Source organism: Mustela nivalis, assembly GCF_964662115.1.
Source record: "Mustela nivalis genome assembly, chromosome: 6".
NCBI classification, from domain to species: Eukaryota; Metazoa; Chordata; class Mammalia; order Carnivora; family Mustelidae; genus Mustela; species Mustela nivalis.
Genome location: NC_139025.1, coordinates 140,327,314 through 140,349,921, shown reverse-complemented (window position 1 = coordinate 140,349,921; position 22,608 = coordinate 140,327,314). Strand labels below are relative to the sequence as shown.

The window sequence follows — 22,608 nt, the reverse complement described above, 5'->3', positions numbered from 1 at the left end:
TATGTCCCTGGACACATCAGGCCTAGAGATGAACTGGGAAGATTTCTTCAAGTAAGAGGAAGGGAGTGTGGTGGCAAGAGTGCTTGAAATGGGCTTCTCATTTTTCTCCTCTCAGCTGTGTGGGGAACGATTTGCCCTGGGTTCAGTTGGTTGGTAAACTTAAAGTATCTTCAGAAGGAAATCCTTTCTTCAAAACCAAAATGGTCTTCAGGATAAAATGAACTTGTGGATCTTTGCTACAGGAACTGCTTTGATCATGTGAATGATTTTCCAGCCAGAAGGGTGCACTCACTGTGCCCCTGGAGGCCGCAGGTTTCTCTAATATATCATTAACTTCACCAGGCAGAGACCTACAGGGAAATGGCTTTTGCCGGGCAAAGAATAAATATATGTATCTCTTACTTTAAAAAAATGGAATAAAATAATTTCTTCTGTGAAGAAAAATTGAGGATTCTTTTTTTTTTTTTTTAAACGGGGGTGGTAATTCAGAATTAAAAGATGTGTGACAATGTTGGAGAACATGGAGGTGCCCCTGTCCAGGGGTGTCCCCCCAGGGCTTGTGCTGCTCAAGGTCGAACAGGTGAAGAACAGAAGTGGTAAACCAGCAGGGTCTCACTGATTGGTCTGTACAATGTGCTTTAAAGTGGTTTTGTTTAGTATACACAAGAGATACCATGAAGCTTGTTTTTTACACATTTTACTACATTTATAGTGTCTTGGGAGTTAATGTTTTAAAGAAGTAATTAGAGGGGTGCCTGGGTGGCTCAGTGGGTTAAAGCCTCTGCCTTTGGCTCAGGTCATGATCCCAGGGTCCTGGGATCGAGCCCCGCATCGGGCTCTCTGCTCAGCAGGGAGCCTGCTTCCTCCTCTCTCTCTGCCTGCCTCTCTGCCTACTTGTGATCTCTGTCAAATAAAATCTTTTAAAGAAGTAATTAGATTTGATAGGAAATGTTCAGTCTTTTCATTGAACTGTAGTGCCCAATACTGTGGACACCTGGGGAATCTACGTCATCAGGAAAATGATGCTCCCGTTTTACCCTGGAGTGACAAGGCTGCAGAGACCAAGCCGAAGTCCAGGGTCACCCTGAGCAGGACTGCCCAGTCAAGGCCATGCCACAGTCCTTCCTCGGGAAGGTAGTTCTTTAAACTGCCTCTGTTAATAATGAAGTCTTCCTGGGGTTGAAGAAGAATGGTAAAGGTTCTTTTTCCTCTACATCCCTACCAGCATTTGTGATCTCTTGTCTTTTTGATGATAGCTATTCTAACAGACATGAGGGGATATCTCACTGTGGTTTTGATTTGCATTTCCCTAATGATCCGTGATGTGGAGCACCTTCCCATGTACCTGTTGGCCCTTTGTATAACTTCTTTGGCACAATATCTATTCAGGTGCTTTGCCATTTTTAAAAATTGTTACATTTCTTTCTTTTCACTGCTCAGTTGTGTGAGTTCCTGATGTATTTGGGCTGTTAACTCTTTATTGGATATATGGTTTGCAAATATTTTTTCCCATTCCACAGGTTGTCTTCATTTCGTTGATTGTTTCTTTTACTATGAAGAAGGTTTTTAGTTTGATTTAGTCCCGCTTGTTTATTTTTGCTTCTGTTGCTTGTGCTTTTGGTGTTCTATCCAGAAAATCATTGCAAAGACAAGTGTCAAGAAGTTTACCATGAAGGAGCTTACATTCAAGTTGTTAATCCATTTTGAGTTAATTTTGGGGAGTTGAAAAAGATAGAGGTCTTTCATTTTTGTACACCTGAAAACCCATTTTCTCGGCACCATTTATTGAGGAGACTCTTCTCTATTGAGTTTTCTTGGCTCCCTTCTCAGTATGACTGTATAGGCACCGATCGATGTATTTCTGGGTTCTCACTTCTGTTCTGCTGGTCTGTATCTGTTTTAATGCCATTACCACATGGTTTTGATTACTATAGCTTTATAATATAGCTTGAAATCGGGACGTGTTATGCCCCTGCTTTGTACTTCTTTCTCAGGATTCCTTTGGCTATTCAGTCTTTTGTGCTTCCATATAAATTTTAGGATTTTTTTGTACTTCTGTAAAATTTGCCATTGAAATCTTGATAGGGATAGCATTGAATCTATAGACGGTTTTAAGTAATATGGAAAGGTAAACAATATTCAGTTTTCCAGCCCATGAACACAGGATACCTTTCCATTTATTTTTATCTTTTTTCATCAGTGTCTTTTTGTAGTGTCCAGTATTCTTTCACCTCCTTGGTTAAATTTATTCTTAAATATTTGTTTCTGATGTTACTGCAAATGGAATCATTTTATTTCTTTTCAGGTCATTCATTGTTAGTGTATACACATGCTACTGATTGTTGTATGTTAATTTTGTATCCTGGAACTTTACCAAATTCATTGCTAGTTTTTGTTTTTTGGTTTTTGGTTTTTTTAATGGAGTCTTTAGGATTTTGTATACATAAAATCAAGTCATCTACAAATAGAGACAATTTTACTTACATTTTTTTTTCCAATTTCCTGCTTTTTATTTATTTTTTTTTTCTTGCCTGATCACTCTGGCTAGGGCTTCCAGGACTATGTTGAATAAGAGCAGTGAGAGTGAGCTTGTTTTTGTTACTGATCTTAGAGAAAAAGATTTCACCCTTTCATCATCAAGCATAATCTTAGCTGTGGCCTTGTCATATATAGCCATTGTAATGTTGAGCACATTCCTTCTACACCTAATTTGTTAAGAGTTTTTATCATGAATAGATTTTGAATTTTGTCAAATGTTTTTTCTCTATCTATTGAGAGGATCATATGATTTTTGTCCTTCATTTTGTTAATAAGGTGCATCACATTGATTGCATATGTTAAACCACCTTCTGACCCTGAAATAAATCCCACTTGGTCATGGTGAATGATCTCTGTAATGTGCTGCTGAATTTGGTTTGCTGGTATTTTATTGAGAATTTGAGAATTGGCTTATAGTATTCTTTCCTAGCTTTGGTATCAGGTAGTGCCTGATACTTTTCTACCTTTGGTCAGGACTCATAAAATAAGTTTGGAAATGTTTCCTTTTTTTTTAAGTTTGGGAAAAGTATTGGCATTAATTCTTCTTTAAATGTTTGGTAAAAGCCACTGTGAAACCATCTGGTCCTGGGTTTTTCTTTTTGGGCAGATTTTTGATTACTGATTCAATCTTTTTACTAGTATGGATCCATTCTGATTTTCTGTTTCTTCCTGATTCAGTCTTGGTAGATTATATATTTTTTAAAATTTTTCTATTTATTCTAGATTGTCCAGTTTGTAGATGAATAGTTGTTCACAGTAGTCTCTTATGATCCTTTTTGTATTTGTGGTATCAGTTGTGATGTCTCCTTTTTCTTTTATAATTTTGTTGACTTGGGTCTTCTCTCTTTTTTCCTTGCTTAGTCGAGCTAAAGGTTTATCAGTTTTGTTTATCTTTTCAAAGAACCAGCTATTAGTTTTATTAATCTTTTCTATAGTTTTCCTATTCTCTATTTGATTTATCTGCTGTAATCTATTCTTTCCTTCTTTCTGCTAATGTTGGGTTTACTTCGTTCTTCTTTTTCTAGTTTCTTAAAATGTTAGATTGCTTATTTAAGATCTTTCTTGTTTCTTAATGTAGGTTCTTATTGCTTTGAATTTTCTTCTATTAACTGCTTTCTGCACATATTACGTAAGTTTTGGTATGTTGTGTTTCCATTTTAGTTTGTCACAGGAGAGTTTTTTATTTCCCTCTTTAATTTCCTCTTTGATCGATCTGTTGTTTAAGAGAGTGGTGTTTAGGGGTGCCTGGGGGCTCAGTTGGTTAAGCCTTTGCCTTTGGCTCAGGTCATGGTCTCAGGGTCCTGAAATGGAGCCCTGCATTGGGCTCTCTGCTCAGCAGGGAGCCTGCTTCCCCCTCTCTCTCTGCCTGCCTCTCTGACTACTTGTGATCTCTCTCTCTCTGTCAAATAAATAAATAAAATTAAAAAAAAAGATAGAGTGGTGTTTAATTTCCATTTCTCCATGAATTTTCCTGTTTTCTTCCTGTTACTGATTTCCAGTTTCATATCATTGTGTTCAGAGAAGATACATGATATGATTTTAACCTTGAATTTTCTTTGACTTGTTTTGTGGCCTAATGTATGGTCTGTCCTAGAAAATGTTTCATAGGCACTTGATAATAATGTATATTCTGTTGTAGGATAATAATGCTCTCTGTATATCTGTTAGGTCCTTTTGGTCTATACTGTTCAAATCCACTTTTTTAAAAATTAATTCTCTGAAAGATATATCCATTGTTGAAAGTGAGGTATTAAAGTCTCCAATAATTATTGTATTGCTGTTTGTTTTTCCTTTATCCTCTGTTTTATTCAGGTGCTCCAATGTTGAATGCATAAATACTTACATTTTATATCTTTTTGATGGATTGACCCCTTTATCTGTGTGTAATGACCTGTGTCTCTTACCATTTTTACTTTAAAATCTGTTCTGCTTGGTCTAAGTACAGCTACCCCTGTTTGATTATTTTTGTTTGGTTACTGTTTGCTTGAAATATCATTATCCATCTCTTCACTCACAGTCTGTGTATCTTTGAGGCTAAAGTGAGTTTCTGGTAGGCAACATATCATTGGGTCTTGTGGTTTTTCTTTTTTTTTTTTTCAATCTGTTCATCTATTTTATGTCTTTTGACTGAAAAATTTAATCCATTTATGTTTAAAGTAACTATTGATAGGTAAAGACTTACTGTTGCCATTTCATTGTTTTCTGACTGTTTTGTAGATCCATTGCTCCTTGTTTCTTCTCCTACTGTCTTGTTTGGTATTTTGGTGTCTTATGGTATCAGTATGCTTTGAATTCTTTATCATTTTTTTCTATTTTATTTTTTGTTGTGATAACTACAGATTTTCTCTTTGTGGTTACCATGAGGCTAACATAAAGTATCAGAATTATGACAGCTTATTTTAAACTGATAACAATTTCTATAGCATTCCTAAACTATGCTTTTACTTCTGCTCTCCCTTATTTTAGTTTATTGATGCTAAAGTTTACATATTTTTTATATTGTGAAACAATAACATTGTAATTATGGTTGTTTTTACTACTATTTTTATTATTTATTTATTTATTTATTTTAAGATTTTATTTATTTAGTCATGAGAGACAGAGGGAGAGAGAGAAGCAGAGGCAGAGGGAGAGGCAGGTTCCCCAAGGAGCAAGGAGCCTGATGCGGGACTCGATCCCAGGATCCTGATGTGGGACTTGATCCCAGGACCCTGGGATCATGACCTGAGCCTAAGGCAGATTCTTCACCATCTGAGTCACCCAGGTGCCCTATTTTTTATCTTTTAAATTAGAGCTGTAAATGAATTATGCATCACAATTACTGTTTTATAGAATCTAATTTTGACTATGTATTTACTGTTACCAGATAGTTTTATGTTACTTTCTTATGTTTTTATGACCTTAATCAGCATACATTTAATTCCACTAAAGAACTCCCTTTAACATTTCTTGGAAGGCAAGTTTAGTGGTGATGAAATCCCTCTGCTTTTGTTTGTTTTGGAAAGTATAGCTCTCCTTCATCTCTGGAGGACAACTTGCTGGGTATAGAACTCTTGGCTGACAGTTTTCTTTCTCTTTGAATATTATGAATATATCATCCCTGGCCTGAAATGTTCCTGTTGAGAAATCTGATGGTAGTCTTATGGGAATTACCTTGTGTGTAACTTCTCTCTTTTTTGTTGCTGCTTTTAAAGTTCTTTGTCTTTGACTTTTGACATTTTAATTACGATGTATCGCAGTGTAGCCTTATTCAGGTTCAACCAATTTACAGTCCTTTTGGCCTCGTGAAAATGGATGCCCATCTCTCTTTCCAGGTTTGGGAAGTTAGCAGCCATTTTTGTTTTAAATATACTTTCTGTCCTTTTCTCTTTCTCTTCTCCCTTTCTCTTCTCCATTTGTGTTCCTTAAGTCTTGTATGCTTTCTTCACTCTTCCTCATTTTTCTTTTCTTTTCTCTGGATAATTTCAAATATCCTCTCTTCTAGATCATTGATTCTTTGGCCTTGTCAAGTCTGTTTTGAATCTCTCTATTAAATTCTTCAGTCATTGTATTTTTTTCAACTTTAGGATCTATCTCTTTTTTTAAATGGTTTCTTTTTCTTTGTTGAACTTGTTCTGTTCATGCATTGTTTTCTTAATTTGGTTTAGTTGTCTGTGTATTCTTATAGTTCACTAAACTTTTTAAAGAGGAATTTAGGGGATCATTCTGAATTCTTTGACAGTTAATAGATTTTCATTCATTAGGGTCAGTTATTGGAGCTTTATTAGTTTCCTTTGGCAGTGTCACCTGTATCTGATACTTTGTAATTCTTGATTACTGACATTGGTGTATACACATTTGAAAAGTTTTCTTTACAGGTTCTAGACTTTACAGGTGGTCAAGCCCTACAAACTCCCCCATAGTCACCATGGGGCAAGTGTGGATGCTCTCAGGGAGGGGCCCACAATGCTGGGGGAGCTGGATGTCCACCCTAAGCTCTCTTTTCCTTCTAGAGGAACAGTAGGCTATTGTTGGGCTGCTGTGCCAGTCTGAGTGAGGAGCAATGCAGTCGATGTGTAGCTAATTCTCTACCTTTCTAATGAGATCTGTCTTGGTATCTGTGGTGCTTCAACCTCACCTCCATATTCTAGGATTCTTTCAGTGGTGTCTTGTCCATGAATAATTGTTATTGTTCTTGGGGGTGGGAAGGAGTAAAGTCAGGATTGATATATGTTGTCATCTTGAGGATGGGCAGAGGGAAGCAGGGAGAGAGAGAGAATCCTCAAGCAGACTCCCTGCTGGGCACGGAGCCTGATGCAGGGCTGGATCCCAGTACTCTGAGATCATGACCTGAGCTGAAATCAAGGGATAGATGCTCAATGGACCGAGCCACCCAGTTGCTTCAGGAAGCTTTTCTTAAAAGGGTTTGCTACCCACTTGTAGGTAAAATGCATGGGGCAATGCTGCCTGTTCCCTGTGGGTTTTTCCCCAGCTATGACCATAGCTTTCATGTTGCTTTTTATTTTTATTTTTTTGTTATTATTTATTTATTTTTGAAAGATTTTATTTACCTGAGAGAGTGCATGTGCACAAGCAGGGAGAGGGGCAGAGGGAGAAGCAGGGTCCCCACTGAACACAGAGCCTGACACTGGGCTTGATCCCAACACCCTGAGCCAAAGTGAGCAGCTTAACTGACTGAGCCACCCAGGTCCCCTCATGTTGCTTTTTAAATGAGCAAAGAAGCTTCCCTCTCCTGGCCTGTCTTCTACCATTCCTTGAAAGCCTTTTCCTGACATAAGCCAGGAGTTCTTAGCGGAAATGTGTGTCTTAAAAAGTTACAACCATTTGTATATGAGATGGGGTTTTAAAGTGTTTGCTTTCCCTAGCAGGAGATCAGGGTATCTGTCCCTGTGCTTTGGCAGGTTCCCCACTTCCCCATACCTGGTGCCTAGAGGGAGTGGCAGAGAAGACGATGGGATGACCTCCTAGTAGACTAATGTATCTATTTATTGAAGCAGTGTACTTGGAGCCCTGCACCAGCCGGGTGCTGGCTGGGGTGGTGCTGAGAGTTGAGGAAGGTTTGTCTGGAAGATATCAGCTGGGGGATGGTCACAGCTCCATGTAAGGCCTAGGCTGCCGTGGCTGGAGTGTGGAGGGGAGAAGTGGAAAAAGAACTCAAGTTCCTGAACTGAGACAGTAGCCACTTGGGTTGGCAAGGCAGGAACCTGAGCTTGGCTATAGGAAGGACCCAAACAGATGTGAAGATTTCTCTTTGGGAAAAGACTGGGATGCAGTGCAGAATAAAAATAATCCTCATTTAAACCATGACACTCCCGAGATGCTAGATGATGCTCTAAGAGCTTTATCACCAACTCACTTCCTTATGGTGTCCTCGGGAGGTTGGCACTTACTCTTCCTGTTTTGTTAACGGAAAAATGAAGCTAAGATCATGTAACTTGCAAATGGGGATGTGGGAGTCCCACCCAGGCTAACTGGCTTGGGAACCTGGGGTCTTGAACCCCTTTGCTTGGGACTTTGCTGCTCTTTCCCTCCCAAAACAGGGTTTTAGGAGGAGGCAGAATTGAGAGAAGAGAAGCAAGAGAAGAACTGAGAAAATATCTTCTGGTCCCCAATGTGCTACTGGCCACACCTGTTAAGACGTTAGATCCCTGCCTTCACCTGAGGGAGAACTGTGGAATCAGAATTTACCTGCCTATTTCCTGGGTGGTGCCAGTGAGCCAGGCTCCTTGACTCTGAGAAATAAACCTCATTTGTGTCAGTAAAGGAAACTTCCCCGAAACTTAGCCATTTCCCTGAAATACTTAACACCTTAGGACAAGGTTCCTCGAAGCTTATTTTCAGAGAGGAGGGCCAGTAAGGGCATAGGGGGTGGTGAGAGGGGGAAGGTACAGGATCCATTTTTGTCTGTTCTCCAGGAGCCACCTGGGTACGACAGCTTCTGAGGAGAGATGGGCCACTCTCCCTGCCCCCTGCATGGTCAGGCCCCACAGCCCTGGGAAGGATTGGCATGGCGGTGATGTGCAGAACCTACCTGGGCCCTGGGCCCTCTTCCATCCCTCCCTTTTTTCTGTAGGATTCCCAAGGGACAACTACAGCAGTGCTCTGGGGAGGGGCTCTGATCACAGGGAGACCTTCCCAGAACTTTAGAAAATACTGTTATTTTGAATCCCACTGGCCACCCCGAGTAAGGAACATGTGTTACCATTCATTCATTCATTCATTCACAAACTTTCAGAGCACCTATTATATGCCAAGAGGCTATGTGAAAGCAAGGCATTGGCCCTGCCCTCAAGGTGCTTCTAATCTGGGGGGAAAGGTAAAATTTATATTAAGGGCGCTGATGTGGTAAAACGTGCTGGGCCTTGTGAGAAGGTAATAGATAAGAAGATTCATGGTGGATAAAACAAGAAAGATTTTCTAGAGAAGATGGCATTTCCTTAGGTGACACCTGAAGTCGGAGGCGGGGGAGCTATCTTTCGATATCCTGTCTTCATTTTCTTTTGATATACACTTAGAAATGGGATTGCCTGGTCATATGGTAGTTTTATTTTTAATTTTTCGAGGAACGTCCATGCCATTTTCCATAATGACTGAAACAACTTATGCTCCCACCAACAGAGCACAAGGGTTCTCTTTTCTCCACACCCTTACCCTTGTTCCCTCTTTTTGCTGAAGGTGAGATGATACCTCATTTTGGTTTTGATTTACGTTTTCCTGATGAGTAGTGATGTTGAGCATCTTTTCATGTACCCGTTTGTCATCCTTATGTCTTCTTCAGGAAAATGTCTACTTAGATCCTCTGCCCATTTTTAAATCAGATGGTTTGTTTTTATACTATTGAACTGTATGTGTTTTTATGTATTTTGGTTATTAACCCCTTATCAGCTATGTGGTTTGCGAATATCTTCTCCCATTCGTATTCCCATTTCTTCTCCCATTCCCATTCCCATTTCATTTTGTTGTGTCTTTTGCTTTTTAGTTTGATGTTGTCCCACTTGTTGATTGTGGCTTTTGATGTTTGTGCTTTTGGTGTCAAATCCAAAAACTCATTGCCAAGACCAATTTTAAGGAGCTTTTTCCCTGTGTTTATTTGTAGAAGTTTTATGGTATCAGGTCTTATGTGTAAGTCTGATCCATTTTGAGTCAATTTTTGTGAACGTGTAAGATAGAGACACACCGTCATTCTTCCGCATGTGGTCATCCAGTTTTCCCCACAGATCTTCTTTCTGTCCTTTCCCCAGTATTCCTGGCTCCCTTGTCAATAGTTGTTGACTCTATATGCAGGAGGTTTTTGTTTTGTTTTGTTTTTTCCTTCGTCTGGGCTCTCAATTCTGTTCTGTTGACCTATGTGCCTGTTATTTTGACGATGGTGGCTTGGAGAATAGGTTGAAATCAGGAAATGTGATGCCTGCAGGTTTGTTCTTTCTCAGAATTGGTTTGGCTGTTCAAGGTCTTTTGTGGATCCATATAGATTTCAGGACTGTTTTTTCTATTTCTTTGAAAATGTCATGGGGATGTTTTTTTTACAGTTTGCACTGTATCTATAAATGGCTTTGGGTCGTATGGACATTTTAACAATGTCCTTTCCATCCGTGAACACAGGTTACTGTTACATTTCCTTGTGTCTTCTTCAGTTTCTTGCATCAAAGTCATTGTTTTCACCAGATAAAACTTTTACCTTTCTGGTTAGATTTATTCCTAAGTATTGTTTTAAATGTTAATATAAATAGGATTATTTTGTTTCTTTTTCAGATATTTTGTTGTTAATGCTAAAAACTGTTTGCTGTATGTTTATTTTGTATCCTGCAACTTTACTGAATTTGTCCATTCTGGCAGTTTTTTGGTTGTGTCTTTAGAATTTTGTGTATATAAGATCATATCATTCATAAGCAAAGGCAGTTTCCCTTCTTTTCTTATTTGGATGCCTTTTACTTTTTTTTTTAAGATTTTATTTATTTATTTGACAGAGAGAGATTTCAAGTAGGCAGAGAGAGAGAGAGAGAGAGGAGTAAGCAGGCACCCTGCTGAGCAGAGAGCCCGATGCAGAGCTCGATCCCAGGACCTTGAGATCATGACCTGAGCCAAAGGTGCCCTGCCTTTTACTTTTTTTAACTGATTGGCTATGAGTGGTGACAGTAGGTATCATTGTGTTGTTCCTGACCTTAGAGGAAAAGTTTCCAGCTTTCACCATTACAATGTTGGCTATGGGTTTGTCATATGTGACCTTTGTTGTGTTGAGGTGTCTTTCTCCTATACTTAATTAGTTGACCATTTTTATCATGAAAGGTTGTTATATTTATAAAATGCCTTTTTTCCACCTGTTGATATGTCAGATGATTTTTTTTTCTCTTTCTGTTACTGTGTCTCACAGTCACCCATTGATTTGTGTGTGTGGAACTGCCTTGCATTCCAGGGACAGATCCCACTGGATGGTGAGTGGTTCTTTAATGTGCTGTGTGCTAATTAATTTGGTTTGCTAATATTTGATGAGGATTTTTGCATCTATATTAATCAAGTATATTTGTTTGTAATTTTCTTGTCTTATAGGCTCCTTATCTGGCTTTGGTATCAGGTAATGCGGGCCATGTAAAATAAGTTTGGGAGTCGCTTCTCTTTAATTTTTGGATAGTTTGAGAAAGACCGTCACTACTGACTCTTCTTTAAATATTTGGTAGAATTTGCGACAATGTGGATGGAACTAGAGAGTATTATGCTTAGTGAAATAAATCAATTGGAGAAAGACAACTATCACATAATCTCCCTGTTATGAGGAAGTGGTGATGCAACGTGAAGGGGTTTGGGAGGTAGGAAAAGAATAAATGAAACAAGATGGGATCAGGAGGGAGACAAACCATAAGAGACTCTTAATGTCACAAAACAAACTAAGGGTTGCTGCAGGGGAGGGAAGGGAGGGAGAGAATGGTGGGGTTATGGACATTGGGGAGGGTATGTGCTATGGTGAGTGCTGTGAAGTGTGTAAACCTGACAATTCACAGGCCTGTACCCCTGGGGCTAATAATATATCATATGTTTATAAAAAAATAAAAAAAATTATAATAAATATTTGGTAGAATTCATTAGTGAAAGTATCTGGTCCTATACGTTTCTGTGTTGGGAGGTAGGAAGTGTGTGTGTGTGTGTGTGTGTGTGTGTGTGTGTTGGGACGTTTTGATTACTGATTCAATCTCCTTACGTGATACTTGTCTTCTCAGATTTTCAAATTCTTCACATTTTTTTGAACAGCTCTTAGTTTCATTGATCTTTTTAATTATTTTTCTTGTCTCTATTTCATCTATTTTTAAATTTTCTTCCTTTTACTAAATTTGGGCTTAGTTCTTTCTCTAGTGCCTTGACCTGTAAATTGAGGTGGTTCATGTTTTCTTGTGTTTTGATGTAGGTATTTGTGAATTTTTCCTGTAGCAGTACCCTTTGATTCCCTTCTCATCTTATGTGTATCTGTTGTAGATTTTTTGTTTTTATAAACTTCCCTCTTAGAACTACTCTTGCAATGTCCCATAGCTTTTGATATGTTGTGCTTCCATTCCTATTTGTTTCAAGATACTTCTTGATTTTTCTTTTGATTTCTTTTTTGGCCTATATTCAGGAGCATGTTTTGTAGTCTCCATATATTTGTTGTATTTCTAGCTTTCCTCCTGTTATTTATTAATTTCTGGTTCCATACCACTATAGTTAAAAAAGATACTTGGGTTTTTTTCAATCTTTTAAAATTTGCTAAGACTTTTTTTTTTTCTTTAATGACCTACATGTGATGTATTCTGGAAAATGTTCTGTATGCACTTGAGAAGAATGTGTATTCTGCTGCTGTTAGTTGGCCTGTTTATACATGTTAGGTCCATTTGGTCTAAAGTATAGTTCTAGTGCAGTGCTTTCTCACAGGTTTTCTATCTAGATGATCTTGTGTTGGTAGGTAGGGTACTGAATTTCCTTTCTATTATTGTGTTATCTGTTTTTTCCTTCAAATCTGTTAGAATTTGCTTAATGTAATTCAGGTGCTCTAAAGTTGGGTGCATATAGTTGATGATTTTTGTATCTTGATGAATTGACCCCCTTATCACTCACTATGCAGTGACCATCTTTGTCACTTTAACTGTTTTTGGCTTAATGTCAGTTTTGTCTGGTATTAGTATAACTACCTATGTTCTTTTGGCTTCTGTTTGCATGGGGTAGCTTTTGCCATTCCTTTGATTTTTATGTGTGTCCTTAGAGCTGAGGTGAGTCCCTGGTAGCATATAATAGGGTATTATTTTTTTTAATCCTGGCAGTAAGTCTGCCTTTTGATTGGAGAATTTGGTCCCTTAACATTTACAGTAATTATTGGCAGGTAAGGACTTACGAATGCCACTTTATTATCTTCTGGCTGTATATAGTTCCATTTTCCTTTTCCTCTTGTTGCCTCCCTATGTAAATAAGAGATTTTTGGTATCAGTATACTTTGATTCCCTTCTTATCTTATGTGTATCTGTTGTAGCTTTTTGTTTTGGAGTTCCTATGAGGTTTGCATAACAAATCTTATAGATATCAGTGTATTTTATGCTAATAATAATTTGATTGCATTTTAAAAAAATCTATCCTTTTCTCCCCCATTTTATATTTTTGATGACACTATTTACATTGTTAATGGTGTATCCATTAACAAACTGTCAAAGCTATACCTAGGTTTCATACCTTTGGCTTTTAATCTTTAGGTGAATCTTTACCTAGCACAATGCCATATTAACAGTGTTAAGGTATTCTAAGTCTGACTCTACACCAGTGTGTCATATATTTCTATGTTTTCAAGCTACTAATTAGTGTCCTTTTGTTTCAGCTTGAGGAAATCCTTTTAGCATTTTTTTAATTTTTTAAAAAATTCTATTTAAAGTGGGCTCATTACTATTTTATGATCCAATATAAAATAAATACTATTTATTTTAACTTGGAAAGGAGCTCAACATAGGGCTTGAACTCACAACACTGAGATCAAGGCCCAAGCTGAGATCAAGTCAAACACTTAATCGACTAAGCCACCCAGGCACCCCCCACTTTGAGCATTTCTTGTGTAGTTTAGTGGCAAAAGCTTAGCAGCTTTTATTAGGGGAAGATTTTATTATTTATTTTTATATGTGTATTATTATTATTGTATGTTTATTGTTATTTAGCATTTCTTATAATGTAGTTTACTGGCAAGAGTTTAGCAGGTTTTGTTTTTTAGGGAAAAATTTTATTATTTCACTTTCATTTCTGATGGACAGCTTTGCTGGGTAAAGTATTTTGGCTGGCAGTTTTTCTCTCAGCACTTTGAATTTATCATCCCACTCTCTCTTTGCCTGTAAGTTGTCGGATGAGAAATCCTCTAAGAGCCTTATGGGGGTTTCCTTGTGTGAGAGAATTTTTTTTTCTCTTCTAGCTTTTAAAATTCTGTCTTTGATTTTTAGACCATTTCATTATTATATATCTTGGAGAACATTTTGGGTTGAAGGTTTATGGTGACCAAGCTTCATGAACTTGGATATCTAGTTCTCTTCCCATGTCTGAGAAATTCCCAGTCATTATTTCTTTAAACAAGCTATTCATTCCTTTCTCCCTCTCTTCTGGGACTTTAGTAATATGTACATTGTTTCTTTTGATTGTGCCTTTTCATTATTTTTTCTAATTGTTTAAATTCAACTGATCTGCCTTCTTGCTCACTGCCTCTCTCTTCTGTTCAACTACACTGTTGAAACTATTGAATTCTTCAGTTCATTGTATTCTTCAGCCCCCAAATTCGGTTCTTTTCTCTTTGTTTAGCTGCTCCTTTTGTTCTTGTATGGTTTCCCTCATACTGTTGAATCAGTTATGTTTTCTCTTATAGCTCTGTGCATTTGTACTACAATTATTTTGAATCCTGTGATGGGCAATACCTGCATCTCTGTTTCTTTGGGTCCCGTTACTGGACTCCCCTTTGGTAGAGACATGTTTCCCTCATGTCTTCCAGACTTTATGGATTGCTTTTGGTTAGAGAAGACTTTCACTTGCATATGGGGGAGCGCGGATCGCCTTGTGACCAGGTCTAGTGGTGCGGGGCAACAGGTGCAGGAGTGTTCAGTAGCAGTAGGTTCAGTTGGGGCATGATGGCTCTTTGGCTCAAGCCACTGGGGTCCACACTGTTGGTAACAGTGTTCTTGGTGATCACTGCAGGTGTCTGCAGCACCTGTAAGGGCTATTGGGCTTCTCAGCCTCTAGAACCAGTTAGTAGCTAGGGACCAGAGCAGGCAGCATTAGTGGCTAGGGCCAGTGGTATTCACACTCGACTGTGAGGGGCCAGATATAGGCCCCTTGGTAGAGGCAGAGGTCACTTGCTGATAAAGTTGTCGTGATGGGGTCAGGGCAGGTAGCAAGGGCTAGGGCCAACTGGGGGCTCCCTGGCATTGGCAGAGGACCCGAGTGTCTGTGTGCTGCCCTAGAACTTGACCCTCTACCCCTGGGTGTGCATACTGCAGTGGAGGTCGGAGACAGGTGTTAGGCTGCAGAAAAGGAGGTGGAGGGCATGTAGGCCCTTGGCCAGAGGGACTCATTCTAGCTGCAAGTGGGCATGGTGGTGCTGGCCAGTAACGGAAGGCAGGGCTCCCCGGTGGCTGTGCTGGGGGCATGCACACTGGAGGAGCTAGTTACAGGTGGCCGTGCTGATGCTGGCCTGCACCGGAAGGCGGGCTTAGTAGTCCTGGAAGAGCGTCAGCTTCCTGGTTCTGATAGTGGAATGACAGTTATGTCAATGTTAACTGTCGGGAAGGTGGGTGCAGGATATATGGAAACGATGATTTCTGCAGCTTTTATGTAAGTTAGAAGTAAGTTCAAAGTAAAGTTTAAAAAAAGCTTAAAAGGGGGAGTGGGGCGGGGTGGGAGGGTAGTTTACAGTGAAACCAATTAGTACAACTGTGATTTTGATTTTCTTCCCTAGCTGCCTTCAGCTGCTTTGGTAGAGAGTGAGCAGGCAGATGATGTCAGGAAGTGACTGAAGTCTAAGCATTCTCTAAAGCTGGGTGAGCTCGTGTCAGTCTGGGTCGTCTGGAAGCAGAAGCAGATGGGAGTTGGGAGTGCAGATGATTCCTTGCAGGAGGGAAGGGACGTAGCCCAGCTGTGTGCAGTCATTGGCTGGGGGCTGGCTGAGAAGAGCGTGTCCTGTGACAGCTGGAGCCCAGGGCTCACCTCTCCCACACTGGGCTCAGCGGTGTCTGCGGTGTGATGGCGCGAGTCCACGGGCCCCTGAGGAGCCCCTCTCCTTAATGTTCCAGGCACCTCTCCGGAACCCCCTTTCTGTGGAGGACAGGAAAACACAACCGGTTTCCTGGGTCCCATGCCTAGGTGGTGCTTTGACCCCTGCCGAGCGACTGGCGGGGCACATGAGAGCAGGCCGGGGCCACCGGGCTGGCGGAGAGTTCCAAACGAAAACTCCTCTTCGAGGCAGGTGCCAGGCAGCATCAGCTTAAAAGCAGGCTCCAGGCTAGCGGAGGGCGCCCGTGGCAGCGAGCCTGGAAATCGCGATGAATTGATTTTAAGCAGCTGCAGCTGTGATCAGACTATTTTTAGCCACGGGACTCAAGCAGCTTTCAAAACCTGCTAATAGGAGCCTCACTGGAGCCAGCGAGTAAAACCAGCACAAAAATTTAGCTTTTAATCTAACTGACAGCAAGAATGTGCTCCGTTACGAGCTGGCTTAAAAGGCAAATCCAAGGAAGAGAGCGCTTGCCACTGCCAAGTTTAAGGTAAGTTTTCACACCTGTCATTTTTGAAACTAACTCATTCAGTAAATCTGTCCTCTGCTGCGGCTCGCTCAGTATTGGGTGTGCATTTTGGGTAGACCGAGTCGCTATCCTCAGAGCCTGTTTAGCAGTAACTCGCCCTCTCCCCCCGCCGGTATATCCTGCGGGCAGTGCGGCAGCGCCTGGGAGGGCCGGCCCCATCCACGCCGGCTGCAGTGACGGGCCAGGCTGGCCGAGCTGGGCCCCGGATCGCCCCTGCCTCCTGCAGGGACCCGGGCAGCCCAGGAAGGGAAGCCTCAGGAGCAGCTGTGCGCGAGGCTGGTGAGCTGTGGCCGCAGCTTCCTTGACCAAGCCTCAAAGTAGGTAAAGGGGATCTCGGGCAGGAAGAGGCCTGTGAGGGGAAGGGACAGGAGAAGCATCTGGGGGCGGGGCCAGCGAACGACTGGCGGCAAACATGACAGAGTCTGGAGTACACAGGAAAAGCCAGTCCGTCTTTACTGTAGTGAGTGCAGGATACAAATAGTTTACAACAACCTCTAGCATTTTCTTAACCATTTGATAAAAAGTTCACTATAATATTTATTGTATAATGAAGAAAGAACAACACATTCAGGGAAAAATTGAGATTAACTTATTTTTCTTAAAAGGTTCATCTCAAGGATGGCAACAAAGTCCAGCTTGTGCCGCCAAACGGTTTTACATGATCAAACCGTGTACAGCTTCTTGTGTGAACTGTTGACTACAAACATTTACCAAATACATAAATCTCTTTTTAAAAAAGCCATTTTAAATATAGCAAAGCAGTGTCTTCTTGCACAGCAAAGTGAAGAAAGTTTCTACAGAGAAATAAAAGTTTTACATTTGTAAAATCTTTTTCACATTCTAATCATCTAGCTTCTTATGATCCAATGCCAGGAGTTTTCCGCTTCCTTATTTACTATGTATTTCTTGTGCGCATGATGGTTAATACAGAAAATAGGTTAATGCTTTATTAGTTGTCCTTACAGTTAAACGAAATGGTAAAACATATATTGTTCTTTTCGAACAAACCCCTGATTTAGTCTCTAACACAATGGACATAATTAGGGCTCAAAAGATGGAGTTTTGATTGGGACCATCTGCAGACATACAATGGTGACTCTCACTCAATGCAGGACGGTTCACGCACTGAGGGAAGGACAGCTGTTGGAAACCGTACTTGAGCCAGTGCGGTGGCCTCTAAGCTTTTTTTTTTTTTTGTCTTTTATTAATAAAATACTTCATCTGAAGGATAAAATTTTTTGGTGATGGTGTGATACAAAACACACGAGTCTAAAACGGTAAGAAAAGTCAGTTCTAAAGAAACACCATTCGTGTCTTCCCCACTCTGAGTTGGTTTCCACCAGGAGATGTGCATGTGTATGTGGTATTTGTATATGGAGTCTGGATGAGGGTGTCTGATAAGTCCACACGCTCCAGGTCACACTGGGCAGACAGGAAAAGGGTTAACAGTCAAATATTCACTTTCTGAAAACGGAATACATTGTTACTTGGTCAGTATAATTGAAATACAAACTCCGAGCCTCGTGTAATAGTATTTTAGAAAACAGTAGTTGTACTGATTATAAACCTGCATAGAAAGAAAGACTATTGAGATACAGTCAGAAAAGCCATCTCATAAGGCACACAAGAAAATAGACAGTAAATGCGAATGTGGTAACTCCTATTCCAATGTACAGCAGAAGTTCATGAACGTGCATGAAGAGTAAGGGAAGAATCACTTAACACTTTCAAAGCTATAAATGGTTTACAAAGTGGTAAGGATTATCTTGGAAATTCAGTGTCGGGAGACTGTCTTGTCTCAATCAGGTGTGACCTTACAAAGAAACGTCCCGGTATGCAGTTCAGTAAAGTAAGTACGTTTGAAAGAGAAACTAATCCTTTCTGAACAAGAGCCCAAGGGCCATCCTGCTGAGAGGAGACAGCATGTCACCGTCCCTTTTTTTGGCCTCTCAAAATTTACTACCCGAACTGTTACTAAAACCGAATTCCATTTTGTAGCTGTGAACACCACAGGTTTCCCCTGTACCTAATACCTATTACATGTCAGTCAGGAAGTCTGGCTGATGATTTGTCACAAATAGCATATGAGGAAAATGTCAGAAGCAAGGCAATTTAGGGGGAAAAGCAAAACCTAAGTAAAAAATTGTAGGTAGCTGCTCAACATTAAGTTTAAAATACAAAATAGCAGCAGTTTTTAAACCCTTATTTTGAGTTTCTCAGGAAAGGGAGTATTTAAAAATCTACGATGAAAGATATACAGGACTTTGAATTTTGTTTGTGGCACAAGCCCAGGAAACGGACGAACCTGCCCTTCAGCCCCGCTGTCTCTGTAAGAGGGAGGCCACGCTCAGAGGTGGAGCAGGGTGCAGAACGGGTTTCAGGAGGACGGCGCGCCATGCCAGCCAGCGGTGTGCCCGTGAGAGAATTTCTCCCCACACCGAAGTGCCATTTCGATGCACAGAGAGCTCAGAATGGTAGTATTTTGTAACCAGCTGCATCATTCTATTTTAGAGGGGCCAGGAAGAAAGATCCCTTTCCCCACAAGTATTTTTCCCTAATCATTTACCACTTATAAAACCTTTGTGCTCGTCTACTATTTTGCCATGTTCTCTAATATTAAATTAAGTCAGCTTTTTCTACTATATTTTTTCCTCACAAAAGGCAAGTTTTAAATAATGCCTTAAATCTGTTACAACACATTTTATATTTATGCAAGATGAACTTAACACCAGTTTTTTTTGCCACTTTGCTATTTATGTACACATATAAAATATATTATGGTATTCAACCCATACAGCACAAAGATTACAACGTAACATCACACATTCACCACGAGTGAGAGGAGAAACCCCTTTATATAATCTTCTGAAAAGACTGGGCTAATAATTAAAATCCAAAGTACAGTATATTTAACAAAATAGTAAATATTAAACAGTGAATACTCTACTTAGTAAGGATCTCACCTTTTCCCCCCAAATTGGCGGCAATCCACAAAAATATACTTTTTAATCTGGTGACCATATAATACATAGGTACTTACATCAAAGGTGATAATATATTTAAGATGCTATATACACAAAAGAGTTTGGCTCAACTTTTAATTTACATATAGAATAATAAGTGTTCATGGCTTTTTTTCCCCAAGGTTCTGCTTGCAAGATATTTTTGTTTTTTTCCCCTCTTAAAATAAATCTAAAAAGTTAAAACAAGATAAAGCTATTCTCTTAAAAAAAAAGTTACAACATACAGCTTTGGCTTATATAAATAATTCATAGCAGAATGTGTTCAAAAGTAGTGAATATAATTTTATATATAGTCATCAATTCATAAGGGTGTTTTCTTTCATATAAAATATACATGAGCTAAAATCAGTTTCTTTAAAATATGAATGTAAAAAGAAACTTCTGGCATAGTCCAATTATAGCTTAATATATTAATTTATTTTGTTAATGCTCTATATTTCTAGGCTAGTATTTTCAGAATATCTCATGTGTGTTTTCTACTCTCTCTCTTTTTTATTAGCTAAAGATCACTTCTTTGACCCAATACATTTTTTGCACGTGCAATACAGTTATGTGTGGGGCTTTTTTGTTTTGTTTTAAAATATCAACAGCCCTTCCCATGCACCCCTCTGCAACAGAGACCCATGCCAGGCTGGGTAATATAAATGACATTTTATGTACAGTATTGCTTTCTTGGTTCCTGCTTTTCTACTGCTCTGTTCTACAAAGCATTTTTCTTAAGTAACTTACAGTCACTGCACAGTTAAATAAAACAAGTAGGGGCCCTCTAGGTTTCCGCAAGCTAGTGTGGGAGAATTATATATGGGTACACGTTTCTCTGCAAAAACTGGTTATCTTATGAAACAAGTAGTCCAAGGAAGTGCCAGACTAGAATCTGCCTACAGGGCGCTTTGTTTGCCACGGGACATACATCTGTAGATCTACGAGGCAGGTAAGTGCCCGATTCTGTATGTAACACACACCCACACACACACACACACACACTTCCACCCACACATATAAATATAGTTAACTCATGTCCTTATTTACCTATGTAGATATGTAGGGCAGTTCGCTGCGGGATCACGAAGTAGGAATACCAGCCCAGGAGCCTTAGGTCACCCATGTGTCCATCCTCATTCGCTTGACGGAAGGGCTTTCTCTGTCCTCCGTGGTGGGGGGTCGGCCAAGCACGATTGGAGAATGGAAGTCGCCCCATGGATCCTCCCGGTCACTCCCATCATAGGAGCTGCTCGAGCTGCTCAGACTGTCCACAGGGGAGCGCCCCATTTCCTGCCAGGGCTGGGGGGGTTGGGGGGGTCTGTGGTGGCGGCCGCTGCAGCGGTGGCTGCTGCTGGAAGCCTGATGGGGTCATTCGATCCCGGGGAGGTGAAATTGGTTCTGACTTAATGTTGGTGTTTTGGTTGGTATTAATGGATAAATTTGAACCCTGAGATAACTGCCCTCCAGCACTGAAGGAAAGACAAGATGTTAGAGGGTTGGTGAGTGCATCTGTGTGACCGGAGTGATACTGCAGCCTCCACCCAACAGAGCCTGTCCAAATGCCCAGACTGGTTTTAATGACCTCTCCATGGGAGGAAAACAAAATCGGGTGGCTAGTTCTCCTGCCCAAGCCCTTGGTCCTTCTGCAGATGAAGGAGCCGAAACTGTGTGTCCACTGCTGTGCGTGGACCAGAACGGGAGAGGAAGCCTTTGGCTTCCCCTCTGCTCCAGCCCTGGGAGAGGCACCGCTCACTGCTCGCACAGTACCTGCAAGGCCGTCACCTGACCCCGTCTTCCAGGGGAGGGCACCGCCTCAGACAGGCCACTCAGAGTAGCGGAGCGTGCGTACAGGCTTCTCCCCCCGAGCTGAGCGACCCTTTCAGCTCATGGGGTGTTCATTTAGGATGAACAGACCCCCAAGGGCCAACGGGTGAAGAAATGCAAGGAAAACCACCTTGGCTTTCTCCACGGACAGGACGGGAGGAACAGTAGGGGGTGGGCGTCTTGTGTGTGGAGCCAGCTAGCTACTGGGTTTCATGTGGATGATCCCAGCCCACTGCCCACACCGTCCCTCACCGAGAAGAGTTCAACGCAGAGAACATTCATTCTGGGCAGAGTGAGGGGACAGGCGTGAGAAAAGCTTACGGTGGGGCCCAGGGGTATCCAAAAGCCCTAGTAGCAGGGAGAATGTGGGGGCCGCCTGTGCCTCAGTACCCCTTGGTCACCATCTCCAGAGAAGAGAAGCCTTGCCTCCCGAATCTCTTCAGGGAACGCCTAGTTTGAGCAGGACCCAAGCTATTATCCAGAAGCACGTAAAGGAAATATTTTCTCCAAACACTTGTACCACATAAAGAAGTCGTCCTAGGACCGTCACGTGACAGTCAACAGCACCAAAGACTGTAACTGATAGAAAAATAAAGTGCAAGGGCCGGGAGGAGAGATTCGGAGACAATTTCCCGTTACTCACACCAGAAAGCAGAGGGTGGCTTGTCCTAAATGGTGCTGCTGCCAGGCCGACATCTGTCCCAGAGACAGCATGCCCGGGGAGTTGAAGCCCTGCAGGGCCAACAGGTCTGGGCTAGTCAGTGAGTAATCTAGAACAAAGAGAGAAGTATCACTCATGTGAGAGAGAGAAGGCCCAAGCACAAGCCGGTTACCCCAGCTGCGAGAAGCCAGGTACTTCCTAACTAAAACACACAGGTCTAAACCGACAACAGTTTTTCTTTCGGCAGGTCCTAGCTGCATTTGCTTGTCTGGGATGATCTCGATAAAGTCAGCGTCAACTCTGTGCTACGTGTTTACAGTCTCCTGTCTCACAAAAGGTTGAGATCCTTTCTCCAGACTTGTAAATAGAAATAATGGCAGGGCCATTGCTAAGGGACGTGCGCACGCAGCGGTCGCCTGACACGTGCGCACCGCTACCTCCTGGGAAAAGCAGCGACAGACCGGATGGAGCCTAGAGCAGCAGCTCTTCTCTTCCCGAGAAGAGGGGAGCAGGAAGGACACAGCAGCCCTCCTCGTGTGGGGCCAGCTCGGTGGCCAAGTGAAGGACGCCGGCACACAGCGGGTGAGCAGCGGTCGCTCGCGGCCGGGGCTGTCTGAGATCGCTGACTGCGCGCAACACAGCTTCAAGTTCATGAAAAACTTACGTGTGACAAGAGTGTAACAGAGAATGTGGCTCATTTCCTCAGAAAGGCTCAGTCATAATCACTCTGGCCAAGACCCAGGACATTAGGTATCGTTCACACGTCGAGCTATTTCAGTTCTTCATTAACACTTGTTTT

At 41.2% G+C, this 22,608-nt stretch overlaps 2 protein-coding genes across 3 annotated transcripts in view; both read right to left on the bottom strand.

Annotated features, from left to right (window-relative positions):
* The window catches only part of LOC309867653 (melanoma inhibitory activity protein 2-like), a 525,646-nt gene that overhangs the window by 313,991 nt on the left and 189,047 nt on the right, over positions 1 to 22,608 (bottom strand). The gene's annotated exons all lie outside the window — the stretch shown is intronic.
* The window catches only part of LOC309867644 (myocyte-specific enhancer factor 2A-like), a gene marked incomplete at both ends in the record, with an annotated part of 98,858 nt that continues 96,684 nt past the window's right edge, over positions 20,435 to 22,608 (bottom strand). The window contains 3 exon segments of the mRNA XM_082736703.1: positions 20,435 to 20,642; positions 20,644 to 20,793; positions 21,792 to 21,918. Coding sequence (XP_082592829.1) covers positions 20,435 to 20,642; positions 20,644 to 20,793; positions 21,792 to 21,918 — 485 coding nt within the window.